Raw genomic sequence first — 25,606 nt, forward strand, 5'->3', positions numbered from 1 at the left:
GCAATTGGGAAAGTGAATTCATGATCTGGAGAAATTGGGAAGAGAAACAGAAGTGGGAAGGGCTTAAAAGGAGATACGGAGCCTTCAGGCCCTTGTCAGGGTGGTTGTGGGTGAGGTTGTAGATCCTTGATTGAGGTACAGTCTGATGCTTGTGAGGTGGGGGAGCCGCTCTTTCCTGTCTGCTCTTTTGTTCTTCCCTAGGTGAGTGAGGAACATTCTTGTTCTCTCTCAGCTGACAGAGCAGTGGAGGTGTCTGACGTGAAGTCAGCCTGGGATGCCGGGCCGTCCCTTTGTGCTCCTCTCAGTGGCTTCACAGCTGAACTGGTGATGGGCAGTCACTCGAGGGGGATCTTAGGGAGGGCCTGGACAACCGGCTCTACACAGAAATAAGTAGTAGCCCAGCAAGATTCGGTGGGTCTGCAAGATATAGGGAAGGGATGTTATCTCCCAGTGTCACGGCTGTCTGAGGGGCTGTGGTCAGTGAGGGCAGGGCAACCCCAGTCCTCAGGAGCTGAAGCTCAGTAATGCCACCACAGGCTGCTGACCTACTTCCTACAACCCCCAGGGCCTCTGTGTGGGCTGAACTGGCTCACTCCTGGGCAACTGTTCCCGAGGGTTTTCCAAGATTAGTCTCTGCCAGGTGGTGAGGACTTGAAACCCTGCTTCCTGGGGACTTCATCAGAGACACAAAGCATTATGACCCAAAGGAGCCTTTGGGAACAGCACACTCCAGTGCAGTACAAACAGAAAAATCTTAGCAGATACATTTTTTCAAACTTCTTGTGCAAAAAAAAAAGGGGGGGGGGGGGGAGAGTGGAACCTAGGTCCAGCCCATGAATACTCTTTGGTTGGTGGTTCAGTCTCTGGGAGCCCCCAAGGGCCCATGTCAGTCGACTCTGTTGGCCTTCTTGTGGAGTCCCTATTCCCTTTGGGTCCCTTAATCCTTCTGCCAACTCTTTTCTTCCCCAAGCTCTGTCTAATGTTTGGCTGTGGATCTCTGCATCTGTTTCGGTCAGCTGCTGGGTGGATCCTCTCAGAGGACAGTTATTCTAGGCTCCTGATCCTGTTCCCTTAACTGGGTTGCTTTGTCTGGCCCTAGTAAGAGAAGATGTACCTAGTCTTGCAATGACTTAGTGTACCAGTGTGGGTTGCTATGGGGTAGGGAAAGTGGCCCCCATCTCAAAGGAGGAGGTTGAGGTGCTTGGGGGAGAGACTATGTGAAGCAGGCACTGGAAGGAGGGGGGGCTATGATTGGGATATAAAGTAAATAAATACATGGAAAAGGGGGGAGAGAATTACTATACTTATTAGTGTCAATTAAGGAGCTGAATGAAATAGAGACATTCAGTTTGGAATGGCCATTCTAAAACACGCAGCTGTTTTTGAGCAGAGACTAGACCGTGAAGACCTAGAATATTTCCACTCTTCCACTGTTGTCTTGCTGCCTTAGCCACTCCGAGCCTTGATTTCTTTTGTAAATCAGGGCTATGTGTTTTGCCTCTCTTCTAGGATGATTGTGGGAAACGAAATGAACCCAGTAAATACTACTGGGAATGTTAGAAGACTAGGTTATTAAGGTACTTTCCCAAACCAGGTATAGTGGTATAAACTTTTAATCCCAACACTCTGGAGGTAGAGGTGGGTGGAGCTCTGTGAATTCAAAGCTGGCCTGGTCTACACAGCAAGACCTTGTCTTTAAACAAGAGAAGAGAGCCGTCCACCCACCCATAGGTGCTTGAAATACTGGCAGTGGATACTTGCTATATACATACTGGTTGGCCAGACTTCCACAGAGCCCTTGGCTTCCCAACACTGAGGACTTGTTTGAGCCAACTGAATGAGAAACTTATTGGAGGTGAGAGACAGTCTCAGAGAGTTGGAAGGAGCATAGGAAGCGAGTGAGACCAGAATCAATCATAACACCAGAGGCCAATGATGGTGGGTTTCTTTGGAGTCACATTGTGGCTGAGCCCAGGAAAGCAAAGACAGATAGATACAGTCAGGTTGTTGGAGAGTGAGTATTGGGGAATAAAAGAAGACTCGATTCTTTCACTCATCTTTGTATGATCACTTAAATCAGCTGGGTTCTTACTCTTGGCTCTTTTTTTTTTTTTTTTTTTTTTTTAAAGATTTTATTTTACGTGTATGAGTGTCTTTCCTGCATATATGTATGTGCACCATGTATATGGCTGGTGCCCACAGAGGTCAGAAGAGGGCATTAAATCTCTTAAAGTTTTGGGTGATTGTGAGCCACCACATACGTACGGTACTGGGAACTGAGGCCAGGTCCTTTACCAAGAACATAAATGTTCCCCACCACTGAGCCATCTCTCCAGCCCACCTTTATTGACTCCTGTAAGATGATCCATCTAAAAAGAAAAGGCCCCTCACAGAGGGGAAAAGATAATATAAACCCCCAGCCCTTGCTTCTTGCTGTCATTGCTAAGCTCAGTGCTAGGCTACTCTGTGGCAGGGGAAACGGTTACACTGCTGATATGGAAGTCACCTCAAGTGTCAAATGTCAGTTGTCTTTTCTTTTCGTCTTAAGGTTTATTTATTATTAAATATATGTATACATCTCTCTCTGTGTGTGCGTATGTGTGTGTGCGCGCGCATGCATATGAGTGCAGATGTCCATGGGGGTTAAAGTTGATGGATCTTCTGGAGCTGGACTTACAGGTAGTTATGAGCTGCCCAGCATAGGTGCTGGGCCCTGAAACTGTGCTCTCTTCAAGAGCAGTCCAGACTCTTATTAACTGAGTCACCTCTCTGGCCTCCATATGTCTCATTTTCTTACCTTCCAGCCAGACCTTTTGTTGTGTTAGTTTGCACTGTATTAGTTAACTGTTGATGCAAAACAATGTGTCCCCAGAGCTAGTGACTCCAGCCCTCATCTATCTCAGTTCAAACGGCAGGAGTGTGGGAATGGCATAACTGTGTGGGTGGTCTACGCTAGGGTGTCTCGTGGGCTGCAGCCATCTCAGCTCAGCTAGGGCTGACAGAGCCACATCTAAGCTGGCTCGGGTGTGTTGGTTGGCCATAATTCCTCATGGGCTACTGGATCTTTGTTGGCTGTGGGGCAGAAACTTCCCTCAGGAAGTACAGTAGCTGGTTTCCTCCAGAGGCAGTGATATATGTGTGTGTGAGGCAGAGACAGAGAGAGACAGAGAGAATATGTAGTCTCTAAGATTGTATATGACTTCCTTATGTCTATAACTCTTAAAAGGCTAGCCTTTAAGTCCAGTCTGCACTTAAGGAGAGTGCCCACCGTCACCTTTTGACAATGAGTGGAGGGAGATGAAAAAGTCACGGGTACTTTTTAAAGCTCCTGTGACCACCCACCCTGCTGCTTGACCATTGTCCATCCTTACTTCCTGTCTTTGATCCTCCCCGAGAACTTGCATGACTTTGACTGGGGAGATTCTGGAGCTGGGGGAGAAGCTGTTAACTAGGACGGAGCTTCCGCTTCAGCTTCACTAGGGAAACTCAGCACCTGCTACTGAAGAACCTCCATCCAAGATCAGACGAAAAGGAAGGTATCCACTGGGATCTGACTCGTCCTCTGGGAAGAGCAGAAACTGAGGCTGACAGGGGACCCTAGCCTTGGCTATGGGACCTATATCCCCCAAATCACCTTGTTGATCATAGATGGAGTTTGATGATATTTCTAAGGACGATTTCACACGATTCTTCTAAGCTTAAGCATAGTAGGCCAAGCCCATGACAGAACATGCTGGGAGACCGACCATGTGCACGCGAATTCTTCCCCTGATGGTATTGAAACCATCTAGGCATCCCGAGAACATGCTACTGCCTAGTGCTGCTTATCCTAAGCTACACGTTCTCTTCAGATCTTGTCTCACCTCATTGCCCACTGGATTGTGGTACCCTCTCCCCTCTTCCTTAGATGACATCATACATCTATCCTTTCTCACTCTCTCCCTCTCTCTTCTCTTCCTTCCCCTCTCCCTTCCTTCCTTTCCTATCTCCTTCCCTCCTTCCTTTTTTCCTTCCTTCCTTCCTTCCTTCCTTCCTTCCTTCCTTCCTTCCTACCAAGATATGGTTTCCCTGTGTATCACTGGCTATCCTGGTTGTGAAAATGTAGTAGAACTAAACTAAGGTGACTGTCACATCACTGAGCTACATAATCTAGCAGGACCAGCATTGTATAATGGCTCCATCATCAACAGGAATGCCATGGTTCAGCACACAACCACAGCCCACATGTCTTTCATCTCCAGCTCAGCCAACAGGCCTGTTTTCTATTCCATGCCCTATCATGACATTGGTGACCTTTTTGACTTCTCTATTTTTTTCCATACTTGTGTTCAGGAAAGGCATCATATTCTGCTGACCAAATCTACCTCTCAAATTTCTTCAACTCTACCTTTACTCCCAGTATTAACAAGCCTTCCTTTCACTTAGGGCCCTGCTAGAATAGGGTCTCAGAGCAAGATCAGAATTTTTTGTTTGCTGTTGTGCCCAGAATATTGTGTGTGCTCAGCTCCCATTGATGGGATCCTGCAAACAGCCACCTTCTTCAATCACCTTCTCTGTGTCTGCTCTCTGCCTTTCTGCCTGTCACCTTACAAATGCATGGCTACAGGCAGATCAGCCCATTGCTTACAGAGTCATGCTAGGATGCTCATACTCACAGGAGAACCCACCCCTCATCTTTTCGTGGCTTTCCTTCTACCTTTGATTTCCATTGCCTTTCTCTGTTTCTTTCCTTGGCTACTCAGCTATGGCTGAATGGTCCTTGTTCCTAACATTTCTTGCTATTCCATTTCCCCAGTACCGTTCTCCCCCTCCCCACTTTTAATTTTACTTAGGCAACTTCTACTTCTTCTTCAAGGTCCAGCTCAAATGTTGCCCACTCTAACTGGCTTTCCCTGAAACGCCACAACATAATTTACTGATTCCCTACCTCAGGAATTTGATTTCTTTCTTTATTATACCATGTAACCATGTTGAACTATAGTAATTTTAAAAAAGTATCACTCCCCCCCCCAAAAATAGTTACCTGTTGCTCAGCTAGGAGAGGCTCTATTCTAAGTCCACCTATGTATCCTTGGCAGGATTCAGAGCCTCTCCAGATGTTGTCATACTGAACCCATGTGCCTTCCCCCATTGCCATAGATGTATGTGGTGAGGTCCACCTCACCACAGGGACCTCTGTACAGTAAAGTTAGCTTGCTTAGAGTAAGACAGCACAGGAGACAGTGACAGCTTGTCTTTTATAACTTAATGTTAGAAGTGATAGTGACCACCAGTGTCATAGTCTACTTGTTAGAGGTGCACTATAAAGTCCAGCCCATACTGAGGGGGAGAGTGAGACAAGGCTGTGGACACCAGGGGGTGAGACCAATTGCTAGAATACTTGAGGCTACCTTTCACCTGTGCTAAATGGAGCCTTCTAAGATAGGATTCATATTCATTTTAAAAGCTTGAGCCCCAAGTACAGTTCTTGTCCCAGGGAAGACATTCATTAGATTTGATCAAATGAAATGGGGTATTTTTTTTCCCTTCTGAGACTAATCACAACGAAATAGATTACAGAGTCAGAACCCTAAAATTAGACCAAGATTACTCAACAATGTAAAACAGAATACTGAAGCTAATGCCATCTTCTTTTCCCAGCCTCTTCTGTGATTGTCTTTCATTCTTTCCTACCATAAGATAAAAAGCAAGAGTGTCCATTTCCCTTTTGACCTGACACAAACAACTCTATGCAATATCTTTGATAGAAAAATGAAAATACTACTTAGAGTCCCCAGATAGCTCAAGAACTTAACCCACTTGTGAATTCATCTTCTTCTCTATGGCCAGTCCTGATCAGAGGATCACAGGCAATCAGGAGTTGACTAAATACTCTTCCCCAGCAGTGATCCCCTAATTACAGATATCAGCCCCCCCCCCCCCCCCCCCCGTCTACTCAGGACAGCAGGAAGCATAGTAATTAATTTCTTCTTTGGGTTCACATTCCTAGAAAATTCCAGAGTCTTTAGCCAGGGCCTATGACTAGATGCTGCTCCTGATATCCAGAGAGGCCTGAAATGCACAGCCATTATCAAAGATTTGCATCTGAGATTGATAGTAGGCTCTGAATGATGGTTTGGGATGGTCTCCACACACTGTGGGTGAGGGGAGCACATCGCGCTGGCAGATGGTAGCTAGAAGCTTAGAGTTCTGGGAAAGAATTTAAAAGAAGAATCAGCTAAGTCCCTTGTATGGATGTCACCTATCTCACACTCCCTGGCTGACAGTATCCTCCTGTCAAAGGTAACTGCAACCCCCCCCCCCCCCCGAGAAAGCTTTACCAAAGACTTTTGTCTGCCTGCAGATCCTAGAAGGCTCAGATGTGCATGCTGACCTGACCTTACCTCATGGGATGAGTAGAATGACTGATGGGAAATGATTTAGATTTCTAGTGCTTTTTTAATGTCTGCTGCTTTTTGTCATGGCTGTATTTGGTGTTGGACTAAGACAGGGTTCATCAACATGGATGCTGGTAGTATTTATTGGCTGTTTTAATGTCTTCTTTTCACTTTGTGTTTTATCCAGAAAACTCTAGAAGACTTCTTTTTCTCCTTCTCTAAACCAATAGGTAATTTGGGATCAATAGTTATCTCTACACTTATCATGTATGGGTAGCATAGAGCGAGTCACAGATTCATGATCCACATAGTGCAATCCTATAACTTAATATATCAGTAATGTAATGCCCACAGACGCTTGTCCAAAAGACGTGGCTGCTGCTGCACATCTGAAATCACAACAGTTGTTTTATGAGGCAGGATCTTGTTTTATCTCGCTATTATGTCCCAGGTAACTAGAAGAGTGCTGTCACATGTATTTATCCAACAAAATCCATCAAAAGAATAGATAAACAAACAGGTTGTTTTTGACCTTCAGCTGATACACACACACACACACACACACACACACACACACACACACATATGTGTATATATATACATATACATGTAAGCAGTGGGGTTCTTATTGAGACTGGGCACTTTACAAGTATTGCACCTTGGGCCCAAATTAGACAAATCAAGTAGATCCAGGCTTCCCCTTATTTCACTGTCAGAGGACCGACCACAATGCCCTTGGGTTTATGGATAGGTATATCCGTTTCTAGGAGCCTCCATCTGGAACGTTATGTGACTGTGCAAACAGGGAGTTTCTCGGGTCATTTGTGAATGGCCCCATGAGCGGCTGAGCCCCATCAGAAGCTCCCCTAACGCTCTTGCATGAACTTGCTAGGTGTGGTATTTATAGTAACAACTGGTGCAACAAACCCTCTGGCTTCCGCATCACGTGATGCCTGGGCTGGCGTGCTGTACAGCTTGCTGGCTTGAGGGCAAGGATTAGCTGACCTCTAAGAGGAGCTGAAGTTGTCGCCCCTTGAGGTGTTTTGCTCGAGCCAAAGGCAGCCACAGCTCAGTCCGTCATTCATTTTTAATGGATTTTTGTTTGTTTGGTCTTTGTCCTTTCCACTCTCTTTCTCCTCTTTGTCTTCTTTGAAGTACATGAAAAATGGTGAGAAAAAAGGGCGCCATTCAGGTGCCCCTAGAGCGCCATTCCACTGCAGTCATCAGTTTGCAGGAGTCTCGGGCAGTGGCGGTAACATCTGGGGCATACAGAGGTGAGCCTGTGGACCACTACAAAAGATTAACAGAGCAGGGCCTGAGAAAGAATCCATGAGAAGAAAGTGTCTGTGAGTGCACCTGTCGCAACAGATATGTAAAGAGGCTGGGCTCTTTAAACAACAACAACAAAAACCATTTTTATTTATTCTCTGACAATCTCATACAATGCATTTTGATAATATCAGTTCTCAGCTCTTCTCTCTCAGTCTGCTGGGCCCCCAACACGTGCCTCCCCGTCATGTATTCATCTTTTTTCTTTTAAATGACTCTACATGTGCTGTCTACACGGGCATGTTCAACCTGTATCAGGGGTCAAATCCTGAAGGAAAATGACTCCGCTTCTCTGGGCGCCACGCACACAGGTGTGGTGCTGGGATTGAAACTAGGCCTGAGCACTTGTTAGGCGAACACTTTCTCTCTATACCCCAGCTCTGCAAGAGCCTGGAGGCTTGATTGCACAGAAATGGTTCGCCCTTTGCAGATTGAAAGTGAAGACTTAGAGCCTCCTTCCCTCCCTCTAGGAGGCTGGGTGTCAAAGCAAAGAAACAAAGCAGGATGGGAAGGATTCAGGCATGAGAAGAGAAAACGCCAGTGAGTGATCTGATTGGTGGAGTTCTGTTCCCAAGGTAATTGAGTTACACTTTTCCCCTCAGATGACTTAGCGTTTTGATTCAGATTTGATTATTCTTTACATAAATTCTCTCATTAAAACTTTGTATTTTCAACATTTAAATAATATTTTTTTGTGCATATGAACATGGAGAAATGTTTAAAATTTGAGCCAATTTACTCTGTGTGTGTGTGTGTCTTCAGGTGTGTGTGTGTGGGTGCATATGCATAGCATGTGGATACCATAGGCTGACACTGAATGTCTTCTTCCACCATTTCCACCAATTTGGCTAGACTGAAGGCTGCAGTATTTGCCTGGCCCTGGGATACATGCATGCACACTGTGACTGGATTTGTATTTATTATAGAGGGGTGCAGAGGACTGAACAGAGATCCTCATTCTTGCTCAGCAAGACTTTACCTGCCAGGCCATCTCCCCAGCTTCTGGATTATTTTCTCATGAGTACACATAGACTTGCTTCTGGTACTGTTTCAGGTGAAGTGATGCTATGCACTTCATATAATTTCTATAAACCAAACAGCAAGCCAAGGAACACAGTTTGAGTTTTACATATACTTTTATGAGAACCTTAGCTACCCAGGTTCTTCTTTACTGAGAAATTATTTTTAAAAAGCTCAACACTGACAAATAAGGTAAGAAGACATAATCAGATGTTTATAACTTCACAATGAATAAATAATAGAGCCTGCTAGCCTCGCCCTTCTTCATATCCTTGTTATTTATGTTTTAAGGAGATACTTCACAAGATAAGTCTAACCCCAACGGTTAATTTAATCAGCGATGTGGCTTACCCAAGTCCAAATTAAATATTGCCAACAATGAAATTTAAAAGCCTTCTAATAGAGAGCACAACACAAGGGAAGTGTCATAGTAGTTTACGTGTTGATTTCTGCCCAGGGTTGGTTGGAAGTGAACTGAATTTCCCCGAGTGGGAATGTGTGCTGCATGAAATTGACAAGTTAGAAATGCACGCGTTAGCTTCTAAGCCACAATCAGAACGTGAGCTCAATCAGGGAGGTGTATTTAGTGTCATTTCCCCTGAAAGGCTGGAAGTGTTCAGGTGTGGGCACAGTTGTCTGGGAGAGTACAAGCAGGGGTCTGTGGTTATGAAACCAACTCTGGTTTTTGCCTGGAGATGTCTGTCTATGCCTTCTGGCTCGAATCCCTCTGAGCCGTTTGCTATGCATTAAGTGTGCTCGTCACCCATGCTCAGCGTTCTGTGAGTCAGGGATGTGTCCTTTGAGTGACAAGGCAGTGGTCACTGTTTTCAGACGCCCATTTTTGCTTTTCTATTGAGCTCTGTAGATTGAGGTGTCATGAATATCCTGTGCCTCATCTCCTCAGTCTGTCTTCTCGGGTCTGAGGAGTTTCCTATTCTGCAATGGCTTCCTTCCCCCCACCTTATTGCTGAAAGAGCCCCAATGGAGCCCAACCCTGTTATCTGAGAGCCCTATTCAGAGGTCAGGCTTCCAGAATGGGTGGCTGTGGGTGACATGTCCTGTCTGAGCTTCTAGGGAGAGTTGTAATCAGCTTTGGAGCAGATTGGTAGGAATGAAGAATGCATCTTCACACCAAGTTCATTACTAGATCAGAACTTGGAGCACAGACTTGATTTTTAATGATTTAATGATTGGAATGAATTATGCATATGGTAGTTTCTTCTTGCCTTTGTCCCTCCATCCATCTCTCCTCCATTCCCTTCCTTCTTCCCTTCCTCCATCCTTCCTTCCCTCCATCCTTCTCCCTCATGTGCACACCCTCCTCCCCTTCTTCTGTGCTATAGACAAACTAGGCTCTTGAATTCACTAGGTATGTAGCTTACCACTGAGCTAAAGACCTGACCAACACTTTCTAAATCTTTGGCAATTGGAATCTTAGAAATGTCTCATTGACCAATTGCTCCAAGGGAACCTGAGTAAACTGTCTTTCAATACGTTGAGCTAAATAGCAGTATGGATATTCTTTGCTTTAAGAAAAATGGAGGGCTGAAGAGATGGCATAGTGGTTAAGAGAACTTACTGTGTGGAAGAGAACCTGGGTTCAGTTCCCAGCACCCACTAGGTGGCTCACAACCATCTATAACTCCAGGTCACGGTTCTGATGCCCTCTTCTGGCCTCCAAGGGCATTGTACACACATGGTGCATATACATACATGCAGCGAAACACTCATACAAAAATAAAATAAAAATAAATTTGTAAAAGATTAAGAAAAAAAACTCTTAATTTCCAAGCAAGTACATTTACAGATGGTGGCTAGCTTTACAAAAGAGCAATCAAGCAGGAAGTGGTCTCGGTGAAGTGCTTTTCGACAGCAATGTGCCCCTCTTCTCTTCTACCCTTAGCCTGGAAAGATTTGTACCTGCTCCTCTCTTACTTACATGGGCTTTGAGCATTAGTTCTGGACAAAACCAGTCCCAGCACTGAGACTTTGAGACATGCTTCTAGTGCTTTCTTTAGAAGATTTCCCTTTCGTCCAACAGTGTACACTCTTACGTTCTTTCCATGGCAGATAAGAAGTCGGATTCTCAAAGTTTTACATAACAAGTGTTTCTTCTTGTTTTGGAGAATGGCCAACTTGCTGTGGTGGCACAGGCAGATAACTTAATTCTGGACTTAGTTTTTGGGCCCATCTGTATAGCTACTGAGCTTTTTACACTTCTTCCTCCCTAGTAGAGAAGTTGTAAGAACATTCCTATCCCCCATTTTCTCTCTCATTTGAACAGTGTTTTGGGTTCTAAGCTGTCCCTCTAACACAAAGTTGTAAAACATTATGCGATTGTTAAGATATTCTTATGCAACACAATTGTGCAGTTCTTAAGCCTGAACTTGTAGATGATAATATCATGTCTCAGTGTCAAAGACTGGACATACCTGTAGGAGAACTTGACCATAGAATAGGCTGCTGACTAGCATTTGCAGTGGTGGATGTGTGGACCACACAGTCCACCCAGCCCCACCCAGGCAGATGCTCCAGTGCAGCTGCCAGCTGAGTTCCAGGCCATGGAATGTGCTGACCTTCCTTCCCCGGGAAGATGGCACCATGAGCAATGTTATTATTAGCAGGACGGCATTTGCGCTGATCTGTCAGCACTCCCTCATTTCAGACTAGATTGGGCACATTCAGGACGGTACAGCCGTAGACAATGCTCCCTCTTTCAGGGTCTTTATAGAACAATGACAAATCGGCAGTGTCACACTGCTGACCCATTTTGGAAATCTATTCTTTTGGCTACGGTCACCCCATACTTCCCCAACTTGCTTCTTCTGATTTCTTTACTGGTTCTTTTTGCCATCATTGTTTCTATTTTATTTTTAAGCTAGGGTCTCACTATGTAGCCCAGGCTGGCCTGGAACACGCTGCCCTCTTCTTGCTCTAGGCTCCCTGGTGCTGAGATTTATAGGAACGTCTTCCATGTCCAGCTCTTCTGTCTTCAAATAGATAATTCCTCAACGCTTAGTCCTAGGCATTAAAAAAAAAAAAATCTCTTCCCCTTTCTTCTTCTTTCTTTCTTTTCTTGTTCTCATTTCCCTACTTTTATTGATATTCGTATTTTTAAATTAACATCTAGTTAGTAAAAAATCAATCTTAAGTTTTTTTTAGACAATGTCTCTAGGTAGCCTTGGCTGGCCTAGAGCTCAGAGAGACCTGCCTGCCCGTGGCCCTGGAGTGCTGGGATTAAAGGTGTTGCCATCATGCCTGGTCTAAGTTTCTATTTCAAATCACTACTTGTCTTTTGAGCTCTCAACAATATGTTTGACTCTCTGATCCAACTTGCACTGCTCTGAGCAGATTGGATCCTCCTCACCAGGACAGCCACACGCTCTTCCTATGGTATTTCTCATCCCAGGGGACTTCACTACCCTCTACCTAATTCCTTTATTCAGATACATGAGGGTATTTATCCAATGAGTCAATTCCCATCACTCATTTGTTGTTTTCCCAGGTTTCCACCTGAGCCTAGTCCTCCCTGTCTCTCTTCTGCGGGCTGCACCAGTCTCTAACCAATCCTGGCAAAAATTCTTGCATCTCCGCAGACTCACTGCAAATTTCCAGGCCTTCTCTCCCACTCCCACTTCTTCCCAATGATGAACATCTTCATCTGTATATTCTTATTTTAAAAGATCTTTCCATCTGTTTGGAAGCAATTATATGTTTGTATGAGATGATGGTGACCCCAGGTGCCTTCCTCTCCCCCCCCACCCCACCCCCATGATGAGCGTCTTAGAGACCCACATATGACAGCAAAGCTATTGTGATCCTAGGCCCTTGGCGGGCTTTGTCGCCCCATAGGTTTGTGTGCCTACGCGTACCTGTGAATGTTTCATGAGTCCCTCTGTGTAGTTCTGTGTCCTCTTGTCACACACGTAACTGCCAACATCCAAAGCTGCATCCTCCGTGTCAAGGACCTCGATGCCTAAGAATGTTTCTTTAAAAACAGTCATCTGGCCTCTGTTCTGCTTGAAAATCTTCCATGACTTTATAGGCCCAAATGCTTAAATAAGGGCTCCACGTGCCTGTTTAGTATGGCATCAGTGTCTCCTTGGTGGCCTCCTGCCCCCACATTTTGCAAAGAAGCCTACACTCGTGTTCATTGGTCTATCTCTTCCTTCTAGTTTGCAAAGCCCCTTGTTGCTCAGAGCCTGAACACACCAGTCCCTTCACCTGGCTCCATCTCCCCTTCCCACCCAGTTAACATTTGTAGGAGTTTCCTTGACCTCCGTGGCTAGGCGCTCCCATTGGTTTCCTTCCCCAATGTAGTTTTGTTTTATAGTGTTAGTCACTATAGTGATTAACTAGATGCACGCAGGTTTAGTAATTTGAGGTCCTACTTTTTGGAGGGCTTACTTAGGGCATCTTGCTCTTGCAGTATCTTCTCTATCTACTATAGCAGCCAGCTTAGCAGCTGCCCATGAAACAGTTGCAGAGTCAATGACCACTTAGTGTAAACTGGCTGTTTATGGCTGAGGTATGACCCAAGGCCAGGAAACTGGACAAAGCCACCTTGCCAGGTGGGTGTATGTCCTAGGATCTCAATTCCATCCTTCCCAGCATCCTTCTGTCAGAGAACCTGGGCACTTGCAGCCCGTACCACAAAGTCCTCAGCTTAAAATGTGTTCTTATTCCCATTCTATCTTTACTCTAGGAGGTTAGCATAGGGAATGGTTTGGGTTGTATTCTCCCCAGATAGCACTGGTAAGATGTATTCCAGAAAAATCAATGGGATATTTGTGCAGAGTGTTCATTTAAGGCTTTGTTCTGGCCTCTTCTCCTTGCCCTGTCCCCACACCACTGGCTATTTCTCCTCCGGTGCTAACACTCAGAAACCTCAGTGTGGTTTATATTTAGGGAGCCCCAGATCTGGTAGGTCCTTATGCTGATGGTCTTAGTCACTATTTCACCCAAATGAGCATGATCTGATGGGCTCTCCGAAGATGGGGTTCCTGCTGGGATGTGGCTCTGCTAAGGGGCAGGGATGGCACCTGGAAGTCTATCTGTGAGCACACTTGGTAAGTGATGCTGACTGTGATTGGTGCCCTCCATTTATAGTGTCCTTGAAAGGACAAAATCCCTCACATGAAAGAGGCAGCACAACACTCTGTGCAGAGGGAACTCTGGGGAAGGATGAAGGCCCTGGGCTAAGCTGCTGCTTCTTTACAGCAGAGTCAGTGCTGGGCTCTGTCCATCCAGGTCACAGCACTGGGAAACCTGGGAACCCCATCCAGTTTCTCCTCCATGACAATGAGAAGCTCAAGGGTCTGTCCTTTCTGTAGCTCCCAGCTGTCCACTCACTGTTGGCTGTGCCCTTCAGACTCAGGGGGTTGAGGGGTTGATGGAGTCTGATTGGTAGGTCAAGCCTCAGGTATTCCTTCAGTGTTATGGGATCTATGATCACAGTTTAAAGTCCCTCTCCCAATCCAGCTATGACACTTGAGATGCAGAACAGAGGTAGAAGTAGAGATAGTTTTTTGTTTTGTTTTGTTTTGTTTTGTTTTGTTTTTTTTGAGCATATCTGGTCATTTGCTGAGATAGTCACTCCCTTGCCTTCCCTGACAGATCTCGTTCTTCTTGTGTCCCCATGACTGTTCAGGGTTTGGGCTTTTGCCCATCTCTTCATTGTGGGCCTGGATACTCAAGGTAACCACAAAAATGCCATCTATTACCCCTCAGTGCTCTCCCTGCTAACCTTATATGGTCCTGACATACTCAGGCGGTATGAACAGGAGGTCCTAGCTCTAAGTAGCTCTGATAAGTCATCCTGTTCTGGCTTCATCTGGGGCTTCAGAGGTAATGCTGATTAATATTTCCTACCAGGCTGCCTTGGGCTGTGTGCACCATAACACACTTTTTAGTGCTTTCTGGTTACAGCTTTCTGCTCTACTTGTTACACCTATGGGGAGCATGGCTCTCAGGGTAAGAAACATTGGATGGTACTTAATAAGAGGGTGAATGCCTGTCTCTCCATTTGGCCTCTATCTGACATGACTGGAGGTGGTAGTGGTAAGAACTGAGAGTAGAGCCCCATTCAGACCCCCAGTCTGTTTCCCAGCCTGTGATTCCCCTGCCTCTCTACACACTGGCACTGTCCTAACACTGTTGCTCTGGCTTCTTTCAGGTCACCCAACTTGCCTACAGTTTACTCTGAATATGACCGAGGCAGTTAAGACCTACAAGTGGCAGTGCATTGAGTGCAAGTCCTGTATCCTGTGTGGGACCTCGGAGAATGATGTGAGTTTGGACTATGTCCTGGTGACAGGAAGAGACTGAAGGGGCTGCAGGCCTTCTGAGAGGTGGAGGGGAGACAGAACTCTGGGCACTGGGTTCCTGGAGAAAATGACAGTCTTTCTAACCTCTACAACCTCTGGGACCCTTGTACTTTTGCCTTGGGCCTTGGGGCCCCTGTATCTTAAGGAAAAGATGCTAGCGGTCACCAGCAGGGAATGCCCTTTGGGCCATTATCCTTAACAGCCTGGCCACTTGCTCTCCAGAGTTCAGAGCCTATGGTGATGACCAGTGCTTTGAGTGGGATGCTCTTGGCTGTTTCATATTCTTGTGCATAATCTCACTTGGATGACATGGTAAATACAAAAAATACAAAATACTCAACAACTTTTTTTTTTTTTTCCATCATGAATGATTTCAAACCTGTACAAAGGCTGAGAGAGTAAGGAAGCTGATACACTCTATCCCAGCTTCAACCGTGGACATTGTGTCCAATCTTATGTCAGAAGTACAATTATTTTATCCTTTATGTGTGCATTATATGTTTGTGTAGGTATGTGCCCATGTGTTCGCACGTGTGGAGTCTGGATTTCCATATCAGCTATCTCTCTCCCTCCGTCGCTCCCCACCTTAACTTTTGAGATTGATAGCTTACTGATCCCAGAATGCCTCAGTTGGGCTAGCCTGGCTGGCCAATGAGCTCCAGGGGTCCTTTTATCTACAGACATGGCTTCCTCTACCCAAAGCTGGGGTGTCAGGTGTGCACTGCTACACCTCACTTTTACACGGGTGCGGGGGGGCTTGAACTCGGTCCTCACGCTTGGGCAGCAGGCATTTCACCAACTGAGCCATCTTTCCAGCTGTTCCACAGGATGCTCCGCAAGCCAGAGCTTCACAGTTACCAGCATGTAGACAACTGTACAGCACAGAACTCTATTTCATGCATAAAATCATTTAAAAATATTGTATAAAATCACCTTTAGGACAAGTGTGTAATGCATATACAAAACACAGGAACTTTGTCTTTCTTTTTGGATTTCAACTCAAAGAAGCCTTATTACATACACAGATAGGAAACACTTCTGCTTCAAGCACTCCAAATGTGGGCTATTTAACCTGTATTAAGACACTATTTTCATGTGATGTGGGAGTATGCTGGGGAAACCATAGAGAATCAATGATAGGGCCAACTTGAATCTACAAAGTGAAAACTAGGGGCTGGAGAAATGGCTCAGTGGTTTAAAGCATCTACTGCTCTTGCAGAGGATCCAAGCTCTGTTCTCAGCATCTACACCAGGCTGCTCACCACTGTCTGAATCTCCAGCTCTGCATGATCAGACACCTCTCGCCTTTGCCAACACCTGCTCTCGCGTGTACGTACCCACACATAGACAGTCAGACAGATAGACATGTACATAATTAAAAATAAATCTTACAAAAGTAAAAACTAAATTTAAGTACGTGTGAAACCACAAAGGTCAGGTGGAGTGATGTCCCATGATATAACACGATTCAATACTGCAGAGACATCAGTTATGCCCATGTCAATTTGCAAATGGATACCAGAAGCAACAACAATATTAATAAGTTTGCATTGTGGAGTTAGGCAAGGTGATACTTATGTTCCTATGGAAGAAGAAGAGGAAGAAGAGGAAGGTGGAGGAGGAGGTTCAGATAGCAGAGGAAGGGCCAAGGTTTTATCTAGGTTGTAAAGTACTTTATAGTATGCAAGAAGTCCTGAGTTCAATCCTCAGTTCAGTAGAAGCCAGGCAGAGTAGTGTATGCCTGTGATCACAGCACTTGGGAGGTAGAAGCAGGAGGATCAGAAGTTCAACGTCACCCTTACCTACACAGTGACCTTTGGGCCAGCCTGGACTACATAAAACCCTGATTTAAAAAAGAAAGTAGCCAAGAAATTCTGATAAACTGTGCTGAAAACAGGAACCAGCAGACTTTAAACCCTTTGGGGAGCCCCCAGAGTGGAACAGGGTGGTAGTGATGTGTGAATGGACAAACAGTTCAGTTGGAAGAGAATAGAAAGCCTATGAATAGGCCCACCTACATAAGGGAATATGGTACAGGATAAAGGTTGCAGCTAAAATTGCCATGTCAAAGACAGACTTTTAATGAATGATGCTGGGACAATAGGGGAGCCATTGGGGAAAAGACAAAATTAGCTTTCTATCTCACACCAGACATATGAACAATCTCCAAATAGACTAGGAATTTAAATGTAAAAAGTAAGACCAGAGCAGTACCAGATTCTTCTTTCGTTTCAACATTGAGAAAGGTTTTCCAGTTGACTCAAAAATAGAGACACAATAAAATGAAATACTGAGAAATTAGACTCCATGAAAATTTGCATAGTCAAAACCACGATTCAGTCAAAGGATGACTGACAAGCTGGGCAGATATATCTGTAACAGCAGGCGAAAGTCCAGTGGTCCTAGGATATGAAGAGCTCTGATGAATGGGAGCCAGAGAAGCAGGAACTTGATAGACAGGGAGAAACGTTCATGAAAGATGATTTATAAACAATAGGAGAATGAGCCGGAAGCCTTGAAATAAATATTCAAACACACTCACAATGAAAGAGACTCAAAACAAAATCAAAATCCTGTTTCTCGCCTATCTGACAGACAAAAGTTTTCAAGTATAACAATTTGTGAAGCTATGGGGTAATCGGTTCCTGCATCTAGCACTGGAGGGTACGTATAGCCCTTCTGTGGTGAGGGATTTGGTAATCTCTAACAAAACTACTACACAGTTAATTTTGACTGAGCCAGCCCATCTGTGGGAATCTATCCTGGGAGGTAAATCCCACTATATGAATAGATGTGTGTGTGAGGTGATTTATTAATTAAAAATATCAGAAATAACCTCCATGTACATACATATAGAAAAACGATCAGCTGGGTATTAGGATGGTTGAGCGATGAAGTACTATGCAGCTGTATAAAGAATGAGGAGGCTAGCTATGCCTGGATGTGTGATAATTTTCATAAGCGGACAAAACCAAAGTTAAACCAACATCTATTGATAGTAAATTTATTGTAAAGAAAATGTTATATAAGGAAACATACATATATGCACACTTATGTAAAAGAACAAACAAGGAGGTGGCGGGGTGGTTATCTTCAGGAGTGGATGGAAATGGGGAGGAGAAAGATGTGATGTAGGGCTGGGTAGGGATATGGGAGGACCAGCATGGCCTTGGGAATACTCATTTTGGATTGGATCAAGGGAAAGCCACAGACTGATACATATTTGATGCTAACCAGGAGGCTAGGGAAACTAAACTGGAGTAAACAGTAACCAATGAATCCAGCTATACAACAAGCAGATAGCATGACCAGATGGAGGAGCGGAGAGAATAGTCAGTCTAAGTTGTCTGGGAAAATGGTCTTTTGACTGCGCTGCAAGACTAAAGACAGACACAGCTGCACGACCAATGCTGTGCGCTAGCTAAGACATTTATTTTCATGGGTATATAGATTAGTAATTCTGAAACGATTTCACATGTATTACGTCTAAATAAGTGACGGTTGTGATGGAGAGTCATGGATCTAAAAGTCAGAGTAATGGAAAGAGACACAGAGACCCACAGCTCAGCATTAGATGGAGCTCAGGGACTCTTACAGAAGAGTTGAGGGAAGGATTGAGGGACCCGAAGAGGATAGAGACTCCACAGGAAAACCAACGGAGACAACTAACTGGATCCTTGGGGGCTCCCAGAGACTGAACCACCAATCAAAGAGCAAGCCTGGGCTGGACCCAGGCCCCCTGCACATATATAGAAGATATGCAGCTTGGCCTTCATACAGGTCCCCCAATAACTAGAGCAGGGGCTGTCCCTGAATCTGTTGCCTATGGGTTCCATTCCCCTAACTGGACCACTGTCTGGCCTCAGTGCAAGAGGATGAGCCTAGTCCTGCAGTGACTTGATTAGCTGGAGTTGGGGAGGGCTAGAGGTGATACCCAGAGGAGGGAGTGGGAGGAAGATCTTCATGGCGGGGTACTGGGAAGAGAGGGAGTGCTGATACTGTGATGTAAAGTGAATAAATACATACATTTTAAAAATAAAATGGAAAGTGGGAAAAAAAAGAATAACATAAAACAGGAGGGGACAAGCCTGAAGCCTGTGACTTTAGTCTGGTGTGTGTGTGTGTGTGTGTGTGTGTGTGTGTGTGTGTGTGTGTATGTGTGTGTGTGTGTGTACTCACGGTTTTTTAATATAGGAAGTATCTTTATGTTTATAAATATAGGCCTCAATATGGATACATTCATATGTCCCTATGCATACATTTATTTCCTAGATCTGTTGGCAAAGTTAGTCAGCTTCTCACTACTATAGCAATGTGCCTAAGACACATTATAAAGAGAAAGGAATTATCTAACTCATGGTTTTGGAGGTTATAAAAGTTTCAGTTCAAAATCAAGTGGCCAAGTTGGGGTTTTGGTGAGGATACTTAACACGAAATGCATGTAACAGGGAATAAAGCAGTCATATAACAAAAGAGAAAGAAAGAGTAAGGGAAGGTGAGGGGAGGAGGAAGGGGGAGAATATGAATGAGAGCGAATACTCAGGTCCCACAGTCCCTTTCAAAGTGTATCTGCAGTGATCTAAAGCCTTGCCACTAGGCCCCACCTCCTTGAGGCCTCTGGCACGTCCCCAATACTGTTGCCCTGGGCACCAAGCTTACATAGACCTTTGTCATTGACAAAGATGACATTGCCCATCTTCAGACCTAGTAAGGACCTAGAAATAATGAGGACACACAACTCCCAGAGGTCGGTTCTAAGTAGTATTCTCTAGTAAAGAGAGCCAGAGATCCCTAGAGAAATGACTGGTGTCAGGGCTCAGGTACCAACTTCACAGGACATGCCTGAAATATCTTGTGATAATAGAAAATAGGGTTGTGGTAAGAAAAAAAAAATAGTGGAGTGTGTCTAAAGGAAAAAGAACCAACCTGAAGGAACACTTAATGGCTGAATAGGAACGAGTGAGAAAGAAAATGATGATACAGTTGTCTTGTAATGTAAAGAATACACAAATATCCATTCTTATAGTATGAAGTTGGAAGGATAGATGAAGGAAGAGAGGGAGAGAGGGAGGGATAAGAAGAGAGAACACACTTCCTTAGACTAGTGTTCCAGTGAATAAACACAGAAGGAGAAATCAGAGGCCAGCCTGCAGTTAGGCAAGAACCATGACATTATTTTTTAAAATGTAGTGAGTGAAATTATGTGAAACAGGATATTTGCACAAACTCAAAATAATCTCCGATTGTGCAGTACCAAAGGAAAATTAGTAATTTCATTCCCAGTCACCACCTTAGTCTTCATACAGGGAAAAAAAAAATCTAGTCCAAAACATCCAGCGATGTTGATAAAATCTTCATCCACACCGTTCAAAAGCATCATGTTCCCGACAGCATAAACAGACCCTGAGTGTCTATGAAGGCTTCCCTCAGCCGTAAGCAGGGAAGTGTCCGATTTTAGTGGACAGAGGTGTATTCAGACTCTCAGTGCCACAAGATGTTGAGAATATAAAGCCCTAGGGAAAACATTTACAGTGCCCTCTTCAGGACCAGGGGACACTGTGGGAAGAGTGTAAGCACCATAGATGAGGCCTCTGACATGCTATCCTCTAAATAGGCCAAGTCATAGAAGCCATGAATGCAGAGCCACTGTGTACTGGCCCTGGGCCATCACAAGTCAGACCTTTCTAGCAGTCAGCTACAGATGGAAAGGTACTCACAGGACTCTGCCACTGTTGCAATATGGGCAAGTAACAAATAATGTGATGGGGGGGGGGGGTGAGTAGTATCCACTTGTGTGCTGACTGATGGGCCAGTCAGACTCTAATAGATAGATTCAAAGCTAGGGTCACACAGATGCCCCAGTTAAACTGTGTGAGACACAAAACAAAACGTTATGAATATGGGAGAAAGAGATTTGCAAGATAGAGTGGGGATTCTTAGGGGTGGGAGAGAAATAAGAGAGAGGTTGTGGGGAAGCCCAAGCAGAATAGATTATAAACATGTATGAAGTCGCCAACAAATACAATTTATTAATTAAAATTTGTCAAGGTCAATTAAAGCTAAACTGGAAGTATCACAGATTGAGGTACACAAAGAAAACACAAGTAAACACAAGTAAACACAAGTAGGGACAGATGTAGCTGGACTTGGCTGAGTGTTTCTGCACCAGCCATGGAGCCTTGAGTTCTGTCTCCGGTGCTGTGTGACCTTGTAGTGGTAGCTCACACCTGTAACCCTAGCATTTGGAGGTAGAAGAGTAGGGTCAGTAGTCAAGGTTGTCCTTGGCTACATGGTGATTTTGAGGGCAGCTTGGGCTACATGAAACCCTGTCCCTCAAGATACAAACAGAGATAGCTCAGTGAGTAAAGGCAGTTACCCCCAAGCTCAAGGATAAGAGTTTGACATCTGGGACCCACATGTGGAAAGAGAAAGCTGACTCTAGTGAGTTGTCCTCTGACTTCTACAGGGGTGCTATAGGATGCACCCCACCCCAAATAAATAGGTAAAAGAGCAAACAAGCAAACTGACCCCACCCCCACAAAACAAGAGAGTAAGTGCTGCATAGGATCCTGGGAAAGAGGAAGCCAGGGAGAAGACTGAGGAAACCAGAACCTTCTCTGTAGACCAGTTAGTAACACTTACCAGCAATGTGTAAGATGTTACTGTTTGCAAAAGCTGCATAGAAAGTAGAGAAACTGTCATGTCTGCAACTTTCCTCTAAGTCTACAGTGGTATCAAAGTAAATGAAAATGACCCATTTTCCTAACATCTTCCCCGGTCTTAAAAATACTACCTTTATCAGCTGAAGAACTTAAACATATTTTGTTTCCATCCATTGCAGTAAAATTCTCTTCAGTCCATGGGGACATTCAGGCTGGAGCCTAAGCCCTTTCGACATGATCATGAGAGCTTTTGGTAGCTTCCTTGCTTTTGGACAAAGAAACATATCTATACACTTCATGTGATAGTGTAAAACCACCACTTCCCAAAGACTGCTGGTCTAGAGGGGCTGCTGTTTGCAGTGTTGGCCATTTTTTCCAGACATTTTCAGTGGCAGAGCAAGAACATATTTTTGTTTATTTAAAAGATAAAGTACAACATTTATTTACTGAACTATTTCTAGTGTTGTGCAGTTTTCCTATTAATTTACTTCTGATCTCATGTCTCTGCCTTCCTTCAGTCGTGTAAAACGTTTTACTTCTCAGTGGATACCATTACCATCACACATCCGATACACATACAACAAGCTATCTCAGATGACCAGTTCCAATATTATCATCACTAATATAATTGCTGAAACACGCTCGCGCACACACACACACTCACACACACACATACACACACACACACTCACACACACACACACACACACACACACACACACACACACACACCTATCTTTGTTGTTAAGATCACGTATTAGCTGGGTTCTCTGGAGGTAGGGGCAGAGATAGAGGTCAAAGCCAGACTAGGCTATACAGCAAGACCCCGAACCAAATGAAAACCAATATAAAAAAAGATAAGTAGTCACCCAAAATACTTGCTAGTTGTAGTTGTGTCACTAGATGGATATACAAATATATTCACGTGTGGCAAATTCACTTTTAAGAGCAGAGTAAGATTTTTAATTTTGTTTTGAGACTATACAAAATAGTTCTACAAACAAAGCTAGAAAAAATGAGGTATTCAGGAAAATCTAACTTCCACTTCCTTCTTTGCTGACATATGACCACTTCAAATTATGAAGGTTGTCTTTACATTTCATTTAAATGTAAGCATGCATATTGTATACTGAATCCACAACCAAATGGTAAGAGATAGGTGTGTTTTCTCCATTCTGATTTTTTCCATTGGATATCCCAGAAGTCCTTCCACAGTGATCTACAGCCATACTCTAAGGTTTCATGGTTCTTTGTTTTATTCAGCTGGTCTCTTTCTGGCTAGTGTTCGGATCGAGTCTAGACTTTGGTCTTCTTATTGAGAGTGTTAACACAGAGCCTTAGTGGGAGTCCATTCAAGAGTAGGGTTGTTGCTAGGACATTGGAGATTTTCTTACGCATCTCCTGCGGGTCCCAGAATGAGATTCCTACCCATCAGCACTGTAGCCTTCCATGGATCCAGCTTCTTAGGTTTGGGAGTTAGAGCTCCTTTAAGATTGTATTTTATCTGGGTGTTAGCATGAGAGAACCTTTCTCTGAAAAGGAGACAGAAAAGAAGGAACAGCAGTGCCAGACAACTACATGTGACAAACGTGTTCGTACCCTCATACACTTGAATTCTTTAGGGGTGGGGGCAAGGTCAGGGAGTCCAGTCTAAGGTGTTCTTCCTTTTTTGTAGCCTGTATGAATGCTATAGTAGGGACATCACTGCTAAAGTCACTTGTCTTTGTGCAACAATCAAATCACATCGTTCTACAGTCATATTGTTCCACCACTTCCTTTGGCTTTGAAGCCATGGTGTATTTTCTGGGAGACAAGCCAGTATGCTAGTTTTCAATCTCTTCCCTGACTGGGCTTCTTTTGGTCTCTTTATTCTCTGCTGTCCCTTAATGCTGATGTGACAGCGTGTTCTTGACTTTCCTCAAGGTCGTTGATCTTCAGTGAAAGCCATGGATTCACTCTGTTTTCAGAAATACACATTTCCTCAACATCGACATTTCTACCCATCTACACAGTTGTGCATAGCATCTCACGGACGGCCCTCCTCAAACACCATTTCAGAGACGTCTGCTGTCACAGACGCTGACCTTCCTCTCCTAGGACCTCCATTTGCTATCAAATCAGCATGAGCTTCCAAAGCCATAGCTCAGGCCTAGGCCTCTGTCCTGATCTCCAGTCTCCAGGTCAACCCTCCCTGGTGACCTTGGATCTATAGTTGAGGCTGTCCTCGCTCTCCAGCTCCCATGGCCACTTTCCTGCCCGTGCCCCAGTAGCTAGCTATGCCACAGCCCAGACCTCCACTCCAAGTGATGACTGTTTCGTCATTTCACTGCCACAGCCTTACTTCAGGCTGTCGCCACCCTTCACCTGTTTGACTATTTTTTTTTACTTCTAGAACCAACCAATATAATCCTACTCCTCCACCCCTCAGGCTCCAGCCCCTAGCCAGGGAGGAGGCTTTTCTTGACACCTGCATTTAAAGCCTGATGGAGTTCTGAAATGCCACGGATGCCACCACCAAGTACAGCTGTTGTCCATTGCACAGATGGAAGAGTAGAAATTCAATCCATGTGTTAGGCCGTTGTCATATTGTGGGGGTGGAGGCAGAGAAGCCATATCATTACTGGCTATAGGAGTTCAGGACAAGGAATCTCTGTGAGTTTGAGTGTAAGGTAGCCATCCGGGAAGACTTCTAAGATAATGAGTTGAGGAGGGCCCTGTACTGGATGGTTTTGTGTGTCAACTTGAAGCAAGCTAGAGTCATCAGAAAGAAAGAAAGCCTCCCTTGAGGAAATGCCTCCATGAGATCAAGCTGTAAGGCATTTTCTCAGTCAGTCATCAATGGGGGAAGGGCCCAGCCCATTGTGGATGATGCCATCTCTGGGCTGGTGGTCCTGGGTTCTATAAGAAAGCAGGCTGAGCAAGCCAGTAAGCAGCACCCCTCCATGGCCTCTGCATCAGCTCCTGCCTCCAGGTTCTTTCCTTGTGTGAGTTCCTGTCCTGACTTCCTTCAGCAATGAACAGCAATGTGGAAGTGTAAGCTGAATACCGCCCCCCCCCAAAAAAAAAAAAAAAACACCTTGCTGTTTGGTCATGGTGTTTCATCATAGAAATAGAAACCCTAACTAAGACAAGCCCAAAGGTGTTGAAGGATTTGGAGAGGCAGAGGGTGAATTTTAGGTGTCAATAAAGAACAAGCCACGTTTAAGGGACAGTGAGGACCCCAAACGGGGCCTGGAAAGTTGATCTATGGAATAAGAGAGAGGAATAAGTGGGAGGAAGATACTGTTCTCAAGTAATTGCATCTCTCTCCTCCTCTCTGTATCTGCCAGGACCAGCTACTCTTCTGTGATGACTGTGACCGTGGCTATCACATGTACTGTTTAAATCCCCCGGTGGCTGAGCCCCCAGAAGGTAATGATGATGACTCAACAACAACAACAACAACAACAACAACAACAGAAACAACAGCTGCCACACCCGTGTTTTATTGATCCCTTATTATGGTGCAGACCTTGCGCTAAGGGCTTTTGAGGTTTTGTCTCATATAATTATCACTATCCAGTGAGGTGGGGCCAACCACTAACAAAGGGCACGTGAGGAAACTGAGGCACAGTGCAACCAGATGAAATTTCAATGGATGGGTCAAAGACATATTTCTCAGATGTGTGGCTGTGACATGGGGAGGAGGGAGGTGGGCATCAAGGGAACTGGTACAGATTCACTGTGGCTGGCTATGGCGTGCAACTAAGGGGTGAGGCTTTTTATAACGATCGCTCTGGTAGCTCTGCATCGCCTTTTCATCGAATGATTAACTTTGCACGCCTTCAGGAGAGAGACTTGGTCTCTGAATTATAAAAGTCAAAGAAAATAGGAGTTACCAGACATTGAGGCG

The 25,606-nt window shown here is 44.7% G+C and overlaps 1 protein-coding gene across 4 annotated transcripts in view; it reads left to right on the plus strand.

Annotated features, from left to right (window-relative positions):
* Dpf3 (double PHD fingers 3) overlaps positions 1–25,606 on the plus strand; it is a 270,465-nt gene that overhangs the window by 235,240 nt on the left and 9,619 nt on the right. For all 4 annotated transcript variants that reach the window (XM_076921762.1, XM_076921764.1, XM_076921766.1 and 1 more), the window contains exons 9-10: positions 14,902–15,014; positions 25,044–25,125. In XM_076921762.1, the coding sequence (XP_076777877.1) occupies positions 14,902–15,014; positions 25,044–25,125 (195 nt within the window). The remainder of the gene's footprint in view (positions 1–14,901; positions 15,015–25,043; positions 25,126–25,606) is intronic.

Source organism: Arvicanthis niloticus, chromosome 23 (assembly GCF_011762505.2).
Source record: "Arvicanthis niloticus isolate mArvNil1 chromosome 23, mArvNil1.pat.X, whole genome shotgun sequence".
NCBI classification, from domain to species: domain Eukaryota; kingdom Metazoa; phylum Chordata; class Mammalia; order Rodentia; family Muridae; genus Arvicanthis; species Arvicanthis niloticus.